The 21,740-nt window shown below is 48.5% G+C and overlaps 2 protein-coding genes across 15 annotated transcripts in view; one reads left to right on the top strand and one right to left on the bottom strand.

The window, feature by feature from the left end:
- The first annotated feature begins 11,416 nt into the window (after window positions 1-11,416).
- On the top strand, window positions 11,417-19,894 carry CD74 (CD74 molecule). 6 transcript variants are annotated; one of them, XM_029943042.1, is made up of 9 exons: window positions 11,417-11,651; window positions 15,194-15,369; window positions 15,582-15,661; window positions 16,140-16,202; window positions 16,906-17,001; window positions 17,315-17,402; window positions 18,402-18,593; window positions 19,036-19,098; window positions 19,300-19,894. In XM_029943042.1, the coding sequence occupies exons 1-9, from the start codon at window positions 11,575-11,577 to the stop codon at window positions 19,305-19,307; spliced, it is 843 nt and encodes a 280-aa protein (XP_029798902.1). In that variant the 5' UTR covers window positions 11,417-11,574; the 3' UTR covers window positions 19,308-19,894. The 6 variants fall into 6 exon arrangements, with proteins under 6 accessions (XP_029798902.1, XP_029798900.1, XP_029798901.1 ...); XM_029943040.1 differs by having other exon boundaries at window positions 11,420-11,651; window positions 19,297-19,894; XM_029943041.1 differs by having other exon boundaries at window positions 11,424-11,651; window positions 15,197-15,369; window positions 19,297-19,894.
- A 1,115-nt stretch (window positions 19,895-21,009) lies between these two features.
- Window positions 21,010-21,740, bottom strand: part of TCOF1 (treacle ribosome biogenesis factor 1) — a 36,504-nt gene continuing 35,773 nt past the window's right edge. For all 9 annotated transcript variants that reach the window (XM_029943050.1, XM_029943049.1, XM_029943047.1 and 6 more), the window contains one exon: window positions 21,010-21,414. The gene's annotated coding sequence lies outside the window, so the exon portion shown is untranslated. The remainder of the gene's footprint in view (window positions 21,415-21,740) is intronic.

Genomic DNA, 21,740 nt, shown 5'->3' on the forward strand with positions numbered 1-21,740 from the left:
TCTCTAACCAACAGTATAGTTTACTTGCTTGTCTCTTGCTAGAATGTAAATTCCGTAAGGGCAGAGATAGATGTCTGCTTTGTTCATTGATTTAGCCCAGGTACCCAGGACAATACCTGGAACAAAGTAGCTTGCAATAAATAAGTGTTGAAGGAGTGAATGAAAGCAGTGAAGTAAGTAACTTGCCTGGGGCAGGTATAGCAGATGTGGGGCTGGAGCCCAGACCTGTTCCTTCCCCCCAAAGAGCCCCTTTCCTGGCTCTGTGTTACGGCCCAAGTGTACTAGGATCCATGGAGACCTCCCATCAAAAGAATGGCCGGGCCATGCAGGGTGGTGGACGGGGCTGGATATGCGCTGCCAGCCTGCAGCCTGGGGCGGCTCCTCCCTCTCAGACCTGGGGACTGAGGAGGAGAACAGGATGGGCCTGAGGTCCCGGGAGACTCGGCCTCCTGACCCACCCAAGTGAACTGGCAGGAGCTCACACCTCTGGAGCCCGGGGCGCCACACCAAGGGGGAGCAGGCATTTCAACTGACTAGCCTGAAGGGTACACCCCGAGACTCCCAGGAGGGTCCCGGGTGGGAGGATACACAGGTTCAAACAAACATACTTGCTGCTCCCTTTCGTTGAGTGGCTCCAAATCTCTGTACACAGGCAGGGTCCTTAATTCAGATGTAGCAAGTTTGTGGGGGAAAATCATATCACTGAGCTACCCGAATTCTACTGCTCATTTAGTCTCTATGTCAGGCGTGTGTATATTGACTCATCCATTCTCCCAGCAACCCAGTGAGATAGGTGTAAGGCTAAACCAAACAGATGCCATGACAGGCTTTAAGTTTCCCCTCTGAACTAGAAGGCCTAAGTTTCAGTTTCCCCAAAACTATCAGGCAGTTACACATTGCCCAGAGCAGGAGAGACCACCTTGCGGTAACCAATCAGGAAAGGCCAGCTACCTCTCCCCACATTCCTTAAGGTGAGGCCTGCAGATAGGAACTTTAGATAGGACCCTGTTACCTAATGTTAAAGTTAACCCGCTAGGTGCCGAATAAGACCCTGGACTCTTCTGTAATTGGTTAATTTCAAAACTACTGTAAATATTGTGATTGGGTCCCGCCAAAAGTAACGAACGCTCTAAACAAAATGTATGGTTAGAGTTGCTGCCAATGCTGTTATACAATACTGACTGGATCACTGTACCTGTGTCACAATTTCCTGTAACTCCCCCTTCCCAAACCCCATATAAACCCTACTCATCCCTTGTTCGGGGCTCTCAGCAGGGATCCACTGCGCTGTGAAGTCTGTGAGCCCGAGTTTAGGCCCCAGTGAGCCTAAGCCCATAATAATAAAGCCCTTTGCCTTTACATGCATGACTCGGTCTCCCTGGCGGTTTCTGGTTTTGGGTGATATTGAAATCTTAGGCATTACATAGGTTCTATCAATATGCCCATTTGAGGAAACTGAGGCTAAAGGGAGTTAAGTAATTTGCTTAAAATCACACATCTGGTAAATGGTAGAGCTGCAATTTTTTCCTATCCAAAAAAAAAACCCCACAAAAAAAACTTTTGAATAGTTACTGAGAAAGTCCAATAAAGACTACTACATGCACTGTGTGCCCATGCTGTAAGGGAGCCTGCTGGCCCACAAGTGTCTGTGCACTGGTGACACTGGTACCGTGTCGGCTTAGTAGCGGTCGCAGGTCCTGTGTGGGGTTTGAATATGATCGCCACCCACCATTGATTATGCAAAGTTTTAAACATACAGAGAAGTTTATGATTCCTGTACCCACCGTCTGTAATCAACTATTGTTAATTTTATCTATTATCTCTCTGTATCTTTTTGTGAACCATTTGAAACTAAGTTGCAAACATCAAGTCATGTCACCTCCAAGTATTTCATTTAGCCTTCAACTCCTAAAAACATAAACAATCACTTAACAGCCCAAAATTCCATTATCACACTTATTGCTAAGGCAAGCAATAACAATTCTGAAACATCCTCCAATATTCCATCCAGATTCACATTTCCTCAGACTCTCAAAAATATCTTTTACAGCTTTTTTCCCAAACTAGAATCTTGTCAAGATTTATATATTGCATCTGGTTATTACATTTTTTAAAGATTTTATTTTTTTATTATTAAAAAAACTTTTTAATGTTTTTATTTATTTTAGAGAGAGAGATAGCATGAGCAGGGGAAGGTCAGAGAGGGAAACACAGAATCTGAAGACAGGCTCCAGGCTCTGAGCTAGCTGTCAGCACAGAGCCCAATGTGAGGCTTGAACCCACAAACCTGAAGATCATAACCTGAGCCAAAGTCGGACGCTTAACTGACTGAGCCAGCCAGGCACCCCTGAAGATTTTATTTTATTTTATTTTTAATTTTTTTTTTAAATTTATTTTTGAGAGACAGAGACAGCGTGAGCAGGGTAGGGTCAGAGAGAGAGGGACACAAGAGTCAGGGGCAGGTTCCAGGCTCTGAGCTGTCAGCACAGAGCCCGATGGGGGGCTCAAACCCATAAATCGTGAGATCATGACCTGAGCCGAAGTCAGACGCTCAACCGACTGAGCCACCCAGGCGCCCCAAGATTTTATTTTTAAGTAATCTCTACATCCAACATGGGGCTTGAACTCACAACCCCGAGATCAAGAGTTGCATACTCCACTGATTGAGCCAGCCAAGTGCCCCTACGTTTCTTTTTTTTCTTTTTTGTTTCTTTAATCTTTTAAATCTTTAGTCTTGTGGACTATCCCTAGATTTGTCTTTTTTCTCCTGGTGTCATTTAACTTGTTCTTCTACTCTTCTAATGACTGTAAACTGAAACCTAGGCCTAAAGGGAGATTCAGGTTGGGATGCCTGGGTGGCTCAGTCGGTTACGTGTCCAACTCATGGTTTCAGCTCAGGTCTTGATCTCACGCTTCATGGGTTTGAGTCCTGCATCAGACTCCATGCTGATAGCATGGGGCCAGCTTGGGATTCTGTCCCACCCTCTCTCGGCCCCTCCCCCATTCTATCTCTCTCTCTCTTAAAATAAATAAACTTAAAAAAAAGTAGATTCAGTTTAATGATTTTTTCGCAAACATATTTCGCAGCTGATGTTCAGTGTCATATCCATTAGGAAACAATGTCAGGCTGTCGCACTGTTGTGATGCTAAGTTCGAGCACTTGGTGCTGAGAAGAGGACTGCACCATTGTAAAGTGCCTGGCCCTCTGCAACCAGTGAGGACCGTCGGGTTGATCCGACGGTGTGTGAGATCCTGTCCTGCTCCAACTTTTGGTCTTAGGGTTTTGGCATCCACTGGTGCCCGTAACCTGAACCAGCTGTTACGCTGGGGCTTATTATTATTATTATTATTATTATCTTTCCTTCTGTTAGTTTTCTTGCCTTCTTTTGTAAAGAAGAAGTTTTCTTTGGGACGCCTGGGTGACTTAGAATCATTTGACTTCGATATTTTTTTTCATTATTTTTAAATTTAGTTTTACTTTATATCAAAGTTACAAAAAATTTACCTATTTAAAGAATCAAATACTTCTCTAAGGCTTACTATGAAAAATAGCATTTCCTCCCCTTCCTCTTTATACCACTTCAAACTTTTTTAGCTGACTCTTTTGGTACTTACCTATGTATCTCTAAATAACTTCTGATTTTACTTCCTGATTTTTCTATTTTAAACATTACCTGGTTGGTTTTTCACAGTGGAAGGTTAGGATTTAGCACTCTTTCCTCCACTGTCCTTCTATGTCACCCTTTCTGTCCTTTCCTCCTCCCTTACACCTCTGTTATATGTTTGGTTATTTGTGATCAGCATTCAGTGTTTACCATATTATGACAAGGTATACGGCATTCAATTTTAGTTACAGAGTATACTAGGATTATTATTCATTTCATATATAACCTTTGTTTTCCCAAGACTTAATAGTTGTCTTGGTTTTTCATTTACTTGATTTTCTTTCTTTTTCTTTCTTTCTCTCTCTTTCTCTCTCTCTTTCTCCCTCCCTCCCTCTCTTACTTTCTTTCTTTCTTCCTTTCTTTCTCTTTTTTCTACAGCATGTGAGCAGGGAGGGGCAGAGAGAGAGGGAGAGAGAATCTTAAGCAGGCTCCACGTCTAGCATGGAGCTTGACTTGGGGCTCAATCCCACAACCATGAGATCATGATCTGAGCTGAAATCAAGAGTTGGTCGCTTAACTGACTGAGTCACTCAGGTGTTCCTTCTTTTTTTTTTTTTTAATTTTTTTTAATGTTTTTTTTTTTTTTAATTTATTTTTGATACAGAGTGAGACAGAGCATGAGACGGGGAGGGGCAGAGAGAGAAGGAGACACAGAACCGGAAGCAGGCTCCAGGCTCTGAGCTAGGTGTCAGCACCGAGCCTGATGCGGGGCTCGAACCCACGACTGTGAGATCTGACCTGAGCCGAAGTCAGATGTTTAACCGACTGAGCCACCCAGGCACCCCTGTTCCTTCTTTTTTTATTTTATTTTATTTTTTTATTAAAATTTTGTTTATGTATTTTGTGTGAGAGAGAGAGAGTATGTGCATGTGAGCAGGGGAGGTACAGAGAGAAAGGGAGAGCGAAAATCCCAAGCAGGCTTACACCATCAGCAGAAACCCATGTGGGGTTCAAAGCCATTAACCTTGGGATCATGACCTGAGCTGAAACGAAGAGTTGGTTGCTCAACTGACTAAACCACTCAGGTGCTCCTGTAAAAATTTTTTTATTTACATTTTATTATTATTTTTTTAGAGAGAAAGTGTGTGAGTCAGGGAGGGGCAGAGGGAGAGAGAGAGTCTTAAACAGGCTTCACATTCAGCATGAGCCGGACTCAGGGCTTGCTCCCACAACCCTGGGATCATTACCTGAGCTGAAACCAAGAATGGGTTGTTCAAATGACTGAGCCACCCAGGAGCCCTTCTTTTTTTTTTTTTAATAAGTTTTTTATTTTAATTCCAGTACAGTTACCATACAGTGTGGTATTAGTTTCAGGTGTACAGTCCAGTGATTCGACACTTCCAACACCACTCAGGGCTCCCTGTGATAAATGTACTCTTCAATTCCCCCTTCACCTTTCCCCCCATCCTGCCGCCCACCTCCCCTCTGGTAACCATCAGTTCTCTGTAGTCAAGAATCTGTTTCTTGGTTTATCTTTCTCTCTCTTTTTTCTTTTCCTTTATTCATTTTCTTTTGTTTTTTAAATTCCATATATAAGTGAAATTATATATGTCTTTCTCTGACTTACTTTGCTTAGGTTACGCTCTCTACCTCCATCTGTGTGGCTGAAAATGGCAAGATTTCATTCTTTTTTATGACTGAATCATATTCCATTGTGTATGTATACCACATCTTCTCATCTGTTCATCTATCTGTTGGTGAACACTTGGGCTGTTTCCAGAATTTGGTTTTTGTCAAAATGTTGCTGCAATAAACACAGGGGTGCATGTATCCCTTTGAATGACTGTTTTTGCATTCTTGGGGTTAACACCCAATAGTGTAATTACCAGATCATGAGGTACTTCTATTTTTAACTTTTTGAGGAAACTCCATAGTGTTTTCCAGATTGGCTGCACCAGTTTGCTTCCACATCAGCAGGGTATGAGTGTTCCTTCACTTACTTAATGTTCTATGACATTATCATAATTTAATCTTATACTCTCCAAAAATTATCCAAATCGCCCCTCAATACATATGAGATATGTACCAGGCATATCCCATACCTATCATTTTGTCATATTGAGATAGCTTCCAGAGCCTTTGTGCCTGGGCCAACGTAGATGTTTTGTTTATTCCTAGAATTTCTGTGTACCACCCTCTTGGGGATCCCCATTCCATCTCACAAGTGGAATTTCAGTTTTTTGTGTCCCAGGTCTTCTTGTATTTTTAGTGAACGCCTCCATTTTGGTGGAGCATACCTTTCTGAAGCTTTCTGAAAGAGGAAAAATTTTGAGATCTTGAATGTCTGAGAATACCACCCTCACATATTTGGTAGTTTGGCTCAGTGAAGGTGCTAGGGTGGAAATCATTTTCCCTTAGAATTTTGAGGGCATTGCTCCATTATCTTCTGGTTACCAGGGTTGCTGTTAGGGAGTCCAAAGTCATTGTGATTCCTGTTTTTTTGTATATGTTCTGTTTTTTCTTTTCTGGAAGTTTGGAATTTGTGGAATCTTTTCTTGGTTTTTATTCTTCTGAAGCCTCACCAGGATGTGCCCTGGTTTGAAACTATTTTCATGCCTTTTCCTTGGTACTCCCTGGGCCCTTTCAGTTTGGAAATTTAGGTCCTTGAATTCTGGAAATTGTACTGACTTATTTCACTGATGATTTCTTCCCCTTGATTTTCTCTGTTCTCTATTTCTAGAACTCTGATATTTGGCTCTTGGGCTGCATTCTCTTTTCTTTCTGGTTTTTCTCTTTATCTTTGTGGGAAATGTATCTTTCTGAGCAACTAAATTGTTTAATTGTTTAATATCTGCCCTTGTACTTTTCGTCTTCAGTAGTTGTGCTTTTCTTCCAATGGTGCCTGTATCTTTATAGCATCCTATTCTTGTTTCATGGGTATAGTATCATATTTTATGTCTCTAATGTTATTCATGGCCATTTTGTTTCTCATTGGTGCTTTTTGGGGGGTTTGGTTATTGTTCATTCTCTTTTATGTTAGAGGATTTCTACAGATAGTCCATAACCCTTGAGTATCTAAAAAACCAAGTAGAAGCTGGGAGCCATGACAAGGGCTTACCCACTAAGGGCTTCCCTATAACGTTATTTGCTTCACGGGGGAACTGTGGGCTGACTTTTCACTTTCTTTATAGTGACCTTTGAAGTACAACATACTATTTTTCTTTGTCGCTTGTGTTTTAAGAAATGTTTTTAAAAGGGGCTCCTGGGTGGCTCAGTCAGTTAAACATCCTATTCTTGGTTTTGGCTAAGGTCAGTGTCAGAATATTTAGGTCATTTCTCCTGGGATGGTCATGTCCCCAAAGAAGCGTCTTCCCAGGTACTGCTTCCTAGCATTCGGGGAACTGGGAGTGGGGAGAAGGCTGGGGCTCAGCTTTAGTACCGGCCCGTGCCCTGTACTGCGCCGGAGGATGAACTTCCAGTCTTCTCTGAGAGACGGAAGGGTACTTGTGGAAGGAGAGGAAGTGGGTTTCCAACTGTTTGATAAACAGACTTCAACCAATTCTCCTCTTCTTAGCCCTACCTTTACTCCTACCCTGTCGCCTAATATCCCAATTCCTGAGCAGAGTTACATCTGCCATGAAAACAGGTGGCTGCTCAGCCTTTCTAGCTGCAGGTTTGGGATTCAGCTTTCTGGCTCCTGCTCTATATAGGAGTTACCTCCCTTGTACATGCTCTCCAGCTTCTAAAATTCTGCTCTGGGGCACCTGGGTGGCTCAGTCGGTTAAGCCTCCGACTTCGGCTCAGGTCAGATCTCACGTTCGTGGGTTCGAGCCCTGCATCAGGCTCTGTGCTGACAGCTAGCTCAGAGCCTGGAGCCTGTTTCAGATTCTGTGTCTCCCTCTCTCTCTGACCCTCCCCCTCTCATGCTCTGTCTCTTCTGTATCAAAAATAAATAAAGCATTAAAAAATTTTTTTTAAATTCTGCTCTCTCTTCTGTCCTCCTTGTCCTTATAGTTTACATAAAAAAAAAAAAGTCTTTTGCGAGAGGAAGCAAAGCTATATGTGTGTTCTAGCCATCATTACCAAGAAATCTTTTTTTAAATTGAGCTATAATTCACATACCACAATATTCAAGCTTTTAAAATTGTACAACTCAGTGGTTTTCCATAGATCCACGAAGTCGTGTAACCATCACCACTATCTAATTCTAGAACATATTCATCACCCCAGAAGGAAACCTCATACCCATTAGCAATCATTCTCTTTCCTCCCCTCCCCACCGCAGCCCCCAGCGACCACTGAATCTTTCTCTCTTACGAATTTGTCTGTTCCAGACATTTCACAGAAATAGAATCATACAGTATGTAGCCTTTTGTGTCTAGTTTATTTCATTTAGCATGAGGTTTTCCAAATTCAAACATTCAGTGGCATGAATCAGTACTTCATTGTTTTTTAGAAAACAACAGTTCTGTTGATATATTAACTCCTCTTTTTGGCTAAATAATATTCTGTTATATGGATATGCCACATTTATTCACTCATCAGTTGATGGATATCTGGGTTGTTTTCACTTTGGAGCTACGAAGAATAATGGTGCTATGAACACGTGTGTGCAGGGTTTTGTGTGGGGGTATGCTTTCCTTGCTCTTGTGCCAGATCTAGGAGCTGAGTTACTGGCTCAGATGGATCCCATATGAGCCAGTTTAATTTTTTTGAGGAATTGTCAAATTGTTTTTCAAAGTAGCCATACCATTTTGTTTTATTATTTTATTTTTTTAAGTGTATTTTGAGAGAGAGAGAGAGTGCTCGCAAGTGGGGAGGGGCCGAGGGAGAGGAAGAGGGAGGGAGAGAATCTAAGAACACTGAAATCATGACTTGTGCTGAAACCAAGAGTCACTCTTAAGCAGCTGAGCCACCCAGCTGCCCCTTATTTATTTATTTTTTTTAAAGTAAACTCTACCCCCAATGTTGGGCTCGAACTTAGGACCTTGAGATCAGGAGTGGCCTGCTCTACAGCTGAGCCAGCCAGGCGCCCTGGCTGCAGTATTTTACATTCCCACCAGCAATATATGACAGTTTCACTTTTTCCACATCTTTGTCAGCACTTGTTACTGTCTGTCATTTTGATTGTAGCCATCATAGTGGGTGTGAAGTGGCACCTCGCTGTGGCTTCGATTTGCATTTCCCTAATAACTAATGATGTGGAGTATCTTCTCATTGCTTATTGGCCATTTGTACATCTTTGAAGAAAGATCTCCTTAAATCCTTTGCCCATTTGAAATTAGATGTTTTTTGACTGTTGAGTTCTAATACCTCTTTATATAGTCTGGGCATTACACTCTTCTCAGATATATACTTTGTAAATATTTTCTCCTATTTTGTGGGCTGACTTTTCACTTTATTTATAGTGACCTTTGAAGTACAACATACTATTTTTCTTTGTCGCTTGTGTTTTAAGAAATGTTTTTAAAAGGGGCTTCTGGGTGGCTCAGTCAGTTAAACATCCTACTCTTGGTTTTGGCTAAGGTCATGATCTCCCTCTCCCTCTCTCTGCCCCTCTCCTGCTTGCTTTCTCTCTCTCAAAATAAATAAATACATAAACCTAAAAAAAAAAGAATGTTTTTAAAAAGTCTTACTTTAAAAATAGTTTTATTGAGGTGTAATTGACACCTAATAAATTTTGTATATTTAAAGCGTACAATTTGCTAAGCTTGGACATATGCACACATCATGACTAAAGCTCGACAAGCAAGATAGGGCCCTCAGAGTTTCTTTGTGCCACTTTGTCGTCCCTCCTTCTCGTTCCTTCCAGGACCACACCCCCTCAGTCCTTAGGTAACTGCTCCTATCTTTGCTGTCACTGTAAGTTAGTTTGCATTTCTTAGAACTTTATCTAAACGGAATCATACAGTATATACTCTTTTGTTCTGGCTTCTTTCATATAGCATAGTTATTTTGAGATTCATCCAGATTGTATGTGTATCAACAATTCAGTCCTTTTTTTGCAAGGAGTATCCATCGGATGCGCAAACCACAAATTGTTTATCTCATCACTTGTTCATGGACATTTGGGTTGTTTCCAGTTGGGGGCTATTAGAAACATTTGTGCTCAAGTTTGTATGGATACATAATTTCATTTGCCTTTATTACCCAGAAAACATCTTACTAGTAAATATCTGAGTAACAGTTTCATTTCTTAAGCATCTCCTATGGTTACCAAGCTCTGTGCTAAATGCTTATTTAATCTTACAACTTGGCAAGTTTAGTGTTATTGTCCTTCCTTTACAAAGGAGAAGAACAATTCAGAAAGGTCAAGGGACTGGGGCAGGTCATGTGCTAGGTCTTTCTGAATTGGAACTTGAACTCAGGTCTGGTGCATTGAAGGCCATGTCTGCTCTCCCGCTCCTCAAAATACTAACACTCTCTCCCTTGACTTTTGAAATCTTAGACTCTTTGAATCTTCAAACCACGAAGTCTTTATTTTTATTTTATTTTTATTTTTAACAGGCTTTATATATTTTTAGTTTATTTACTTATTTTGAGAGAGAGAAAGAGATGAAGAACATGAGCAGGGGAGGGGCAGAGAGAGAGGGAGAGGATCCCAAGCAGGCTCTGAGCTGTCAGCACAGAGCCCGACGTGGGGCTCGAACTCACAAGCTGTGAGGTCATGACCTGAGCTGAAAGCAAGAGTTGGACACTTAACCGACTGAGCCATGCAAGCACCCCAAACCACAAAGTCTTTATTTTTTTTATTTTTTATTAAAAAAATTTTTTTAATGTTTTTTATTTATTTTTGAGAGACAGAGACAGCACGAGCAGGGGAGGGTCAGAGAGAGAGGGAGACACAGAATCTGAAGCAGGCTCCAGGCTCTGAGCCATCAGCATAGAGCCCGACGTGAGGCTCAAACCCACGAACCATGAGATCATGACCTGAGCCGAAGCCAGATGCCCAACCGACTGAGCCACCCAGGCGCCCCAACACAAAGTCTAAAAACTACTAAAATTACTAAAAAGATCATTAATGTAAATTTTGAAACACATTAAAGACATAAAATTAATAAAACAAATATGGTATGTAAGCCACAGTTAGTAAGAAATAAACCCTTGCCAACACAGGTAAATCTCCCCTAGGTACCCTTTCCTGGCCTTCTGCAGAGGTCCCCATTGTCCTGAATTTGAAACACAGGGTTTGGACATCAGCATGGCAGAAGAGCAGAGTGCTTAAAAACAGACTGCCCACCTCTTGGATGCATGATCTTGGGCAAGCACGTAGCCTCTCAAAGCCTCAGTGCCCCTACCTATAAATGGGAATAGTAAAATAAAACAGCCTTCAAAGGGTCACTGTAAAGATTAAATGAGACAAAGCATGTAAAACAATGAGCACTGTGCCTGGCACAAAGGAGGGCTTAGTAAGTGGCAGTTAATGTTGGTCCCAGAGCCTGAGAACCATGGACTCAGTTCATAAAATGGGCAGGTTAGAAGGCAGTGGGGCGGGGCGGGGGGGGGGGGTCACTGAGCCCACCGTTTTCCCTCCCTGCACCCAGTCTTCTATGGGGGAACAGGGGAGACAGAGGCATTTTCTCTTTCAAAGGGATTTCCTGTCTAGGGAGTAAACCTTTGCCTGTTTTTTGAAATATCCAAAGTGCCTTATGAATCTGGAGGTCTGCCTGGAAACAAGTGATGAGGGCGCTGGGCAGCCAATGGGAGTTTGCTGGCCTTTCTACCTGGCTGGGGAGCCTCACCGCCCCCTCCCCCATCCTGCCCTGTTAAAGGCAGCTTTGCCCAAGTGGGGGTATTTCCAGCTTTGTGGTTTTCACTTCCACTTTAACTAGTGGGCGGAGTGGACTCCTGTGGACAAATCAGATTCTTCTTCAGCCCCAACTTCAAGAGGTGAGCCACGGGTTCAGGGTCCCAGACACCCAGGAGGTAGCGGCGGCAGGAGGTGTGGGGAAGACTAGAGGCCAGAACCATGGAAGACCAGCGCGACCTTATCTCCAACCACGAGCAGCTGCCCATGCTGGGCCAGCGCACCAGAGCCCCGGAGAGGTACGTGTGAGCTGCGGAGACAGCACACAAACCCTGCACCGCACAGATGTGCCCAGGTGCTGTGGGAGGAGCACTAGCCCAGGAGCCGCAGGACAGATGGATTCAGGCCCTGACTCCGGGTGGCTTTGAGCAAGTCTCTGGGCTGCTCAGGTCTTCTGTTCTCCCTCCTGTAGAATGAGGGGGCTTCTCGAGGGCAGGAGTTTTATATTTCTGTTCTGAACATCAGGAGAGCGCCCCGGGCTCTCGCAGACCTCCTGAAGCCGGACTGTGAATCCTAGGTTAGAAACTTCGGACTAGATTTGGAAAATGCTGCTGATCCTAGATGGAGAAACAGAGTTTCTCAAAGAGGATGGCAGCTCCCCACACTGGGGTTTCTCCCTGATTTCCCTGGAGCCGTGTATGAGTCTGTATCAGGGAGTGTAGTCACAGGTGTTTGTTGAGTAGACGGACGCGACCCCATTACAGGAGGGATGGAGAGGTGCTGGAAGGGGCCCTGGAAAGGCAAGGGGGGACTTTGGCTAAATTTGTAGAAGGGACTGAAGGTTGATGTGGGCATGCCCTGCCTGTGTCCCCTTCCCTTGTAGCAAGGGGCCGGCACAGCCGTCCAGAGGACCCTGGCACCCCTCTCCCAGCCCCAGGATTCTCCCATCCAGGTGTCTCCTGAAAAGAAGCAGAGTTAGAATGCAGCTTCCCTGTTCAGATTCTGTGTTCCCTCCCCCTCTGCCCCTCACTTGTTCTCTCTCTGTCTCTCAAAAATAAACATTAAAAAAAAAAAAAAAGAATGTAGTTACCCTGTGTTCCCATAGTCCCCAACCTTCAAAAAGTAATTTGTAAATTGGGGCTCCTGGATGGCTTAGACAATAGAGCATGTGACTCTTGATCTCACAGTTGTGGGTTCAAACCCCACATTGGGTATAAAGATAACTTAAAAATAGAACCTTAAAAGAATAAAAAAAGGTAATTTGCAAATTATAGGGACCTAGAGCTGTGATGTCAGCTGTTACCAGGCAGAAAGGGGTTTGGGAGAGACGCTCAGAGATGTCATGAGGAACTTCATTCTGGGAGACAGATAACAAATCACTGCTTCTCTCAGGGCCTCAGTGATAATAAACTAAACTAAAACAAAAACAAAATAAAATAATAAAATATAAACAATGATGATACTAGTCATGATTAATAGTTCCCTTTCACTGTCTACCTGTCACCAGTCCTCAGCCATTGCTAGTAATTACTATTATTACTTACGTGCTAACCCCAATCCTAATTCTCACAGTAACCCTATGAGTTGGGTACTTTTCTCATCGCTATTATTATTATTATTATTATTAATATTTTATGTAGGTTTCACCCCCAGCACAGGGCCCAATGCAGGACTTGAACTCACAACCCTGAGATCAAGACCTGAGCTGAGATCAAGAGTTGGATTCTTAACCAACTGAGCCACCCAGGTGCCCCATCCCCATTTTTATATAAGAGAAAATTAAGGCCTTGTTAGCAGCTTACCTAAGTTATCACAGCTAGTGAGTGTTGGAGTCAGAATTCAAACCCAGGATTAGCCTGATTTCAAAGTGTGAGCTCACTCTACCGTCAGCCCCCTGTCTGGAGGCGTGATCTGCAGGGAGGGGAGGTGGAGGCCCTCTGAGCTCAGGCCACCCAGTGAGTTACGGACCCAGCATGGGCTCAGTGTACAGAGAGGGTGCCCCCTCCTCAAATCTTTGTCTGGTGTTCCTTTCAGTTTAGTTACTGCTTAAAAACTGACCCTGCCCTGTGTGCTCAGTCCATTCCAGCCTTGAGCTGATTTCACACTCTCTTGTGAACACTTCTGCCTCGCAACATTTGTATCATGATTCCTGCTGGTTCTGGTTGGCTCCTGACTTCAGCCATTATTGTTGTTCATTCAAGAAGGAGGTAGTAGAAAGGAGGAAATGAAGATAGAAGTGACGAGAGTTGGCAGTTATTCAGAAGCAGGGGACCGCATTCAAGATGCAAAAAGAGGAAGGAAACCAGATGCTAAGTTGAACTGTTCGCTCCTGAGAAAGGATTCAGTGCTGCGCGCCCAGGTATGGCGCCAGGAGCTTTACTCTCAGGGTCTTGTTTTCTGTAACAAGCCCTTGAGTAGCTGTTCCCGCCTCAGGTTACTCACTCAGAGGGGCTGAGTGACTTGCCCCTGGCCCCTGGGCTAAGGGGGTGAAACTGAGGTTCAGTTTCTCCTAAGACTGGAATTAGGGTGCGGGGTTGCGGAAGGGTTGAGCATGAGCCTATAGATAAGGAGCTGGAGTGCTTGAGCCCAGACAAGACCCTGGCTTGGGTGGACTTTTCACAACCTTTCGAGGCTAGCTAGAAGTAGGATTTGTTTTCATTTTCCCCTCCTGTCTGGTTTCCTGTTCCCCATGCAGGGTGTTTGCTTTGTCCTAATAGAACGACAATCTTTTGGGCTGGACCTTGGCCCAGAAAATGCAGAGGACTGGCAAGCAGAGAGCCAATGAGAATGAGCTGTGTTTGTGATGTCATGAGTTACTATGCAGAAGGGTCTCCTGGAGTTTCCTAAAGTGTTCTTGTTGGTTCCTGGAGTAAGCAGGATGCAGTCTCCTCCTGACAGTTTCCACTGGGGTTCTAGTAGTCAATCCCACCTCTGGGGCGAGATGGTTGAAAACGGGCCAGGAATTCTCAGGTTCCTGGCACAAGATCCTCACATTCCCCAAACTGTGCCGTGTTCACGTGCCCTGCCAAACTGTATCCAAGGCCAACAGCTCCAAGGGCTGTCTGAGATCTGACTACTCCTCCCTGTAAGGCCAACCAGTTTAGGGAATGTGACACACTCTCCCAGTCACACAGGCTAGGGCACCATGATCCCCCTGAAATCCCCCCTGGGTGGGTGGGTGTCATCAGTTGAAATACTTCCTGTGGTGACAGTCAGATTACTTTAAAGAAGAAAAACACCAGATCCTAGAATTGCTGAGGTGAGAGGCATCCACACGACAGGCCCAAAGAATGGCAGAAATTTGCTCAAAGACACGGAGAGTCTGGGGCAGAGGATGTGCCCCCAGCAGGGGTGGTACCTGGCCCTGTTCTAGTCTGACATCGTCCAGTGCCCTCGACCTACCCCTGAAATGTCAAGGCCACACTTCTCATTTTTAGGTGGGCCACATGCTCTGCTGTCCAGGTCCCACTTCCTTCCTTTTTCTCTGACTTCACTGCAGGGGTTGGGTAGGTAGAGGATGAAAACCACCTTCCCCTTGAGGGCAGTCCTGATCCTCAGGAAACCCCCTGACAGAAAGGACAAGGCACTTGTCCCTGGCTCTTCCCCACTCATCCTAGGTGCAGGGGGCAGATCTAGGACTTCTGTGTAGGAGGACCGGAGGGACAGCAACAGTCTTCAAGCGGCATGTGCATAGGCACTTGTTTGTGCTTAAAGTGTGTGTGTGTGTGTATGTGTGTTGGGGTAGCTGAGGGGGTGGAGGGGCTGATGGAAATGGGGCATCCCCATACGTTGGGGTAGCCACCGCTGTGGACTCTCCTCTGACCCATCTCCATCCCCCCAGCAGCAAGTGCAGCCGAGGAGCCCTGTACACAGGCTTTTCTGTCCTGGTGGCTCTGCTCCTGGCTGGCCAGGCCACCACCGCCTACTTCCTGTACCAGCAGCAGGGCCGGCTGGACAAGCTGACGGTCACCGCGCAGAACCTGCAGCTGGAGAACATGCGCATGAAGCTCCCCAAGGGTGCGGGCCCTACCTCCATCCTGACACCCCCACTCCATGTCCCTTCACTTCAGAGACTCCATTCCTGCACCCAGCCGGGCTTACCTCCTCCTTCTGGGTGGGAATCCCAGCCCCTTCTCACTGGGGTTTGAGACCTTGGTCCCCAATCTGAGAACTCCCTTCCCTGGGCACTGGGGCCACACTCATAATGTCTGTACCTCCTGTTCCCACAGCTTCCAAGCCCTTGAACAAGATGCGGGTAGCCACCCCCATGCTGATGCAGGCGATGCCCCTGCAAGGCCTGCTCCAGGGGGTAAGGACGGCCCCAGGGCGGTGGAAGGGGGAGGTGTTATCTAGCCCCAGTGGAGGGCTGGGGGAGTGGACTGCTGTGAGGTGGGGGAGGGTCGGGGACAGGGCCCACCTTAGGAAGAAGAGGGCTCCCGGTGGGGGGGAGGGGAAAGAGCCTCTGGGAGCTGTCCCTGGGATGCCCACAAAGTGTTTCTTGTGTCCCGGGGCATCTCACAGTCCCCTCCTTTCCCAAAACCCTGATGTAATGTTTTTGTTCATAAAACAATCTCCTGTCCACAAAGCCGTGGGCAGGAAAGCTTATGCAGATTTAACCAATAAGGACCTTGATGCAGGTAGAGCGACCTGCTTGAGCTCTCATGCTTGGAGGTGGCAGAGATGGGCCTGTTCCCATTGAGCACCTGGGCATCGGGACCCTCACCCAGACTCTGGCCGCTGGTGCTCCTTTGTGGGCCAGTGCTGGTAACCCCCTTTTCTTTCCACAGCCCATACAGAACGCCACCAAGTACGGCAACATGACACAGGACCACGTGATGCACATGCTCCTGGTGAGTGGGACCCAGCCGGTGCTCCTACCTACCCACCCAGGTGTCCCCCAAAGGGAAAGCCTGCTCGGAGGCCTGCACCATTCTGGGCTCACAGGAGACATCACTACAGGCTCACCAGATTAGCGAAAGAATGCCAGTGTGGCCCTTAAATGTCATAGATAATCTAATTCTGCCATCCCGCTTTTTGAGTGTTAGAGAGAATCTGAAGCCCAAAGCCCAGAAGTGACTTGCTCATTTTTTGGTCCCCAGATTTCTTCTGCATGTCTACTCTGTCCAGGCACTGCAAGGCTCTGGGCTCACATGGGGAAACACTCAGACTTGCTTCTAATCCCATGGGAGTTCCAGGCTAGTGTAGGAGACAGACAAGTGGCCAGGTGATGAGCAAGGAAATTTCTAAGGGAAGAGGCAAAGGACTCAACTGAGTGATGGCAGGGGAAGGGGTATGGGGGAGGGGAGACCTGAAAAATGAAGAGTCTGCAAGGAGTAGAAGACTGGGGGTTAGTGGTAGAACCAGGCCTGGAACCTGGGTCTCCGTACCCCCAGCCTGGGGATCACGTCGCTATGCCGCCAGACGACCCTTGCTGCCTCCCCTCCCCCACTGACTCCATTACAGCACGGGTCCAGGGGAACATGGGCTACACATTTCACCTTGCCTGCCAGGGAGCACTTTTTAAACCTTCCTTCCTGCCTTACCACCCTGCAGGAGGCTGACCCTCTGAAGGTGTACCCACAACTGAAGGGGAGCTTCCCAGAGAACCTGAAACACCTTAAGAACACCATGGGGCCCCTGGATTGGAAGGTCAGCAGGTTCCCCTGCACTGCGTCCCTCTCATTCCTGACCTCTAGGACAGGGCTGGGAAGAGGTGCTGTAAGGGGTGGTCCAGGGAAGCCATCCCCAGGGAGCTGGAGTAGTCTTGCCGACACCACCAAAGCCACAACCACGAAGAGGGCCGGAGTTGAGGAAGCACCTGGACCGAACTCCGTGGGTCTAGGCTGCGGCTGGACTCCGGGGTGTTGAGTCCCTGTCAGACCCTCCATGTCTGTCCCCAGGGGCAAAGCCAGGTAAGGTTGGAGGGGGCTGTTGAGCCTGACCCCTTGCCTCATCCCATTAGGTCTTTGAGAACTGGATGTACCAGTGGCTCTTGTTTGAAATGAGCAAGGACCCGCTGGAGAAGCACCCCACGGACATGCCGCTAAAAGGTATGGGGAGTGGGGGCCTTGGGCTGCCAGGGCTTCTGGGAGCACCCCCTGATCCAAACACTGGGACTCTCCAGGGCGCTCATTCCTGTCTCTCCTGCCTGTTCCTTCCGGGCTTGGCTGCTCCCCTCACCCCCAGCCCCACCCCGCCTGAGGGCCCACAAGCCAGAGGCCTCCTTTTAGGGATGCCCTCCCTTTCGGAGATGGTGCTGCACAAGTTGGCCTGGAGCAAAACCACCCGACATCCCAGGTGTCCTCACAGTGACCTCCACGTGGTCCTGCACAGGTTCCTGAGGGGGCAGGGCGGGCTCATGCCCCCCACTTCAGAGGAACCTCCTTACACTCACATAGCCAGCAGGGGCCAGACCTGAGGGCCTGGGGGTTTTTCCATCTTGTGGACAATGAATGGCGGAATTTCAGCCCTAAAGTGTCTGAGAGGCCGGGTCTCCACCCTGGCACTAATCTGCCATGCAACTTGGGGCCAGGGTCTCCCTTCTGGGCTTCAGTGTTGGAAGTGGAAGATCAACGGCCCACCCCACCCTAGGCCTCCGATTTTTCCATCATAGGTTCACAGAAGGCCTGTTCAGTGCCCTCTTGACCAACTCCCAGCTGATGTCTGAATCCCTGCACATCCTCAGCAAAGCCCCAGTTTGTACTTGGATAACCCCAGTAACAGAAGCTCAGACTTCCCAAGATGCCCACTGCTCTCCCCTAGAAATAAGAAGCACAAGTGCAATTCCAAACTTTAACAGGCCTTGAGTATCAGAAGAAATCATCGGATCCTGGGATAAATTAGCCACATGGCCATTCATTTCCTCTTTGATATCAGACTTTGTTGGTCCATGCCTTAGTTTCCCCATCTGTGCAGTGGGTAGAGTGAGCACAGTCACTTGGGCAGAAGGCATCAGGCCCACAGCAGTGGTGCGTGGATCTGTCTCGTTCTTCTGAGACCCTGGTCCAGGGCCTGCTCACTCACTGTCTTCGCCATGCCTGTCGCTTCAGTACTGACCAAGTGCCAGGAGGAGGTCAGCCGCGTTCCCGCCATCCACCCTGGCATGTTCAGGCCCCAGTGCGACGAGAACGGCAACTATAAGCCGCTCCAGTGCTATGGGAGCACCGGCTACTGCTGGTGCGTCTTCCCCAACGGCACCGAGGTCCCCCACACCAGGAGCCACGGGCACCGTAACTGCAGTGGTAAGAGTGCCTGCCTCCTCGGCCAGGGAGCATCCAAGGAGCAGGAAGGTCCAGGCAGGCAGGCTGAGGGGCGCACATGTGGCTGGGACACTAGCTCCTGGGGGCAGCCACTCCTTTATCCATCCATCTCTTCTCTCCTTACATCCACTCATCTACTCACTCATCTGTCCCTCTGTCCTTCCCCTGTGATACTCACGCAGACCCGCACCACCCACGGTGCGTCGAGGAGTCCCACAGGCCCAGCTGGCCTGCGTCGTCATCCCCTTCCTTGGCCTTCCCTGACCACACCTGGTTGCTGCCATCCGACGAGAGTCCCTCCCTCTGGTGCCGGCTCCACCATGCATGAGTCCCTGGCCGGGCTGGGAAGAATGATCCAGGCCCCTTGCCAGTGGGTGCAGGAGGCTGGACTGCCATGTGACATGGACTTGCTACTCCTTTGCAGAGCCACTGGACTCTGAAGACCTGTCATCTGGGCTGGGCATGACCAAGCAGGACCTGGGCCGAGGTAAGGGCTCCTGCGGGGGCCATCCGGTCCCCAGCAACTTCTCCCCAGAGTGGCCAGTGCAGTGTGGTCCATTTCACACGAGAACCACCTCTAGGGGCTGTAGGGTGGAAAGTCCTCAACTGCTGAGCTCCCAGGGTGCTGGGGAGGGCAGGGACAACAGGGGACCCCAGCCCTAACCGGCTGCTTCTTCCTCCACAGTAGCCATATGAACAGCAGACGCAGATGCCAGCACACAGCCAGCCCTGCGTAGCCACTGCTTCCTTGCTCCCTGCTCTCCTCCAACCCTAGCCCCTCTCCTCCCTCTCACCCTGCTCCCTTGCTCCCACTCTGTGCCTCCTTCCATGACACCCTGGCACCTGGTTCGCCACCACCCTTGGACACACATCACGTCGGAGCAGCACAGATTTAATGACGTGGGCCCTGCTGCCCAGCCCCCCATCCCTCCGCAGGGATGCGCGGCCCAAGGAGGTGGACCGAGAGCGAGGCTGACCCCCATCTCAGCCTCCAACATGGAGCCCCACGACCCAGGCCCATGACCAAGTGGAAAGGTGCAGGGAGAGGGCACGATGCTCCCCCACACCCAACACAGTTGCTGTCTCTCTTTCGGCCTTGGCTTTGTAGCCTGTTTGGGGGGGATGAGTCACTCTTCCCCTCTAGCAACACGCACCCAGGAAGAACCAGCCTCTCTATGACCCCACCGCACTTTCTGCACCCCCACCCATTCCCTCTGCGCAGCCAAGCTTGTCACCAGCCCCCAGGGCCACAGCTCTGAGAATAAAATGTAGTAGGTAGAACACTCTTGGCTCTGACTGTTGTTGGGATCGGGTCCATTTATCCCAAGGAGGTAATGGAGACCTCGAATCCAGTGGTGCGAGTGAGCGGGCACAGCCAGGGAGCCCCACCAGAGGCCTGTGGGCCAGGCCGGGCTGTGGGGATGTGCTTTCCAGATACAGTCATACTTGAGTCTCTGTGTCTACACCCAGAAAACTGCTTCCAGGAAGAAACAGGCTCTTGCCCATAGTTCTCTAAGCACAAGCTCCTCCTGGTCCAGCTTCCACTTCCCCAGATCCCTGTTCTCCCTTCCAGGCTGAGAACAGTGTGAGTGTGAGGACAGACGGCAACAACCCAGGCCCCAGTGTCAGGCCTGCCAGCGAGGGGGGGCTGTGGAGACCCAGGGGCTCACCCTGACCCAAACCATACCTCTGCTCTAAACCAACACACTTGGTGGTGGGGGAAGGCCAACATAGGGCAGGGCCCCAAGTTAAGGGTGCAGCCGGATGCCAGCCTGGGCCTCCAAAACCTCCGGCCCAGCACTCTCTCTGCATGGCCTTACTCTCACTAGCAGAAGGCTCAGAGCTTTGGGGACAGACCTCCACGACCTCTGGTGCTGCACACGCTCTGGGCAAGTGCACTGCTGTCCTCACCAAGTCTCACGGAGATCACCCCGTCATCTCTGTTGAGTTCACGTTTCTCACTGCCGTCCTCACAGCACCTTTGTGACTCAGACATGAGGGCACCTCGGTCCTAATGGGTTTCCTGCTCCTACTCTGCCCCGTGGTACCTCGAGAGGGCCTGCCTCCAGCTCAAACCCAGCTTCCCAACGTGCTGGGAAAGCACCCCACCGCCCTTCCGTTTCGTGCCTCGGGGTACCTGCCTGGTCCGCCCTGGCAAAGCAGCCATGACCATGCTGCCCCCTTAGTGGGGACGCCCCCTTCTTCCCGGAGGCTTTCCCCACCATTCAGTCCCTGGGGGACACTTTGCAGGCTCCTCCAGCAACCTGTCTGTCCCACTCACCACAGCATCCCAGAGCCTTGAGGTGCACAGAACAAATCCTGAGTGGGGGTTTGTCCACCTCCGGGTGTCTGCCAGACTCTCCCTTCCAAGAATAAGTGGTCCCGATGCACTAGGAACTCCCACCTTTCCTTCAAGCCTTTTATTTTGAGTTGTTACAAAAAACCACAAACAAAACAGGAAGAAAACTGATAGAAGAGAACAAAGCCTCAGCATCAGCCAGAGACCGGGATGGAGGGAGCTGCAGGCTGGGCCTCGCTAGGTCTGCAGGGCAAAGAGGTGGAAGTCCCGAGGCCTCTGGGCATGTTGGGTTGGAAGGGGGAGGGGCAGGTCACTTAAAAAAATATATATATATACTGTACACATCTATATGAAGCGTTCTGTGTCAGGACAGAAGTCAGACGTGGAATCAGTGAGTGGAGGTCACTGGGTCTCGATGCATTTCCTCCTCTTCCTCCTCGGACCAGCCTCTCTGCAGGGCTCCCTAGCTCGGCCAGCACGGACACTGCAGCTGGCTGTCTTCTTCTGGGGAGGGAGGGAGGTTCAAAAATTCAATTCCAACCCACGGCGGGCAGAAAGCAGGGACATGGGGCGGTTCACAACCTGGCTAACACATCCGGACGCAAGATTTCTGACCTTTTTCTCCAAAGAGAAGAAAAATGAAATCAAAACCCGGGATCTCTGATGCGGGAAGGAGCACCAACCACAGTGGGCGCTTGGCAGCACTGCCCACGTTCCAGGGACTGGGATGAGTGTTTAGTGCTCCCCTGAACCCTCACCACTGCCCAGGCAGGCGCTGGGTTGCCCCCATTTCCAGGGGGCCGATTGGCCGGGTGGGGCACTCGAACCCT

This window comes from Suricata suricatta, chromosome 6 (genome assembly GCF_006229205.1).
Source record: "Suricata suricatta isolate VVHF042 chromosome 6, meerkat_22Aug2017_6uvM2_HiC, whole genome shotgun sequence".
Classification (NCBI taxonomy): Eukaryota; Metazoa; Chordata; class Mammalia; order Carnivora; family Herpestidae; genus Suricata; species Suricata suricatta.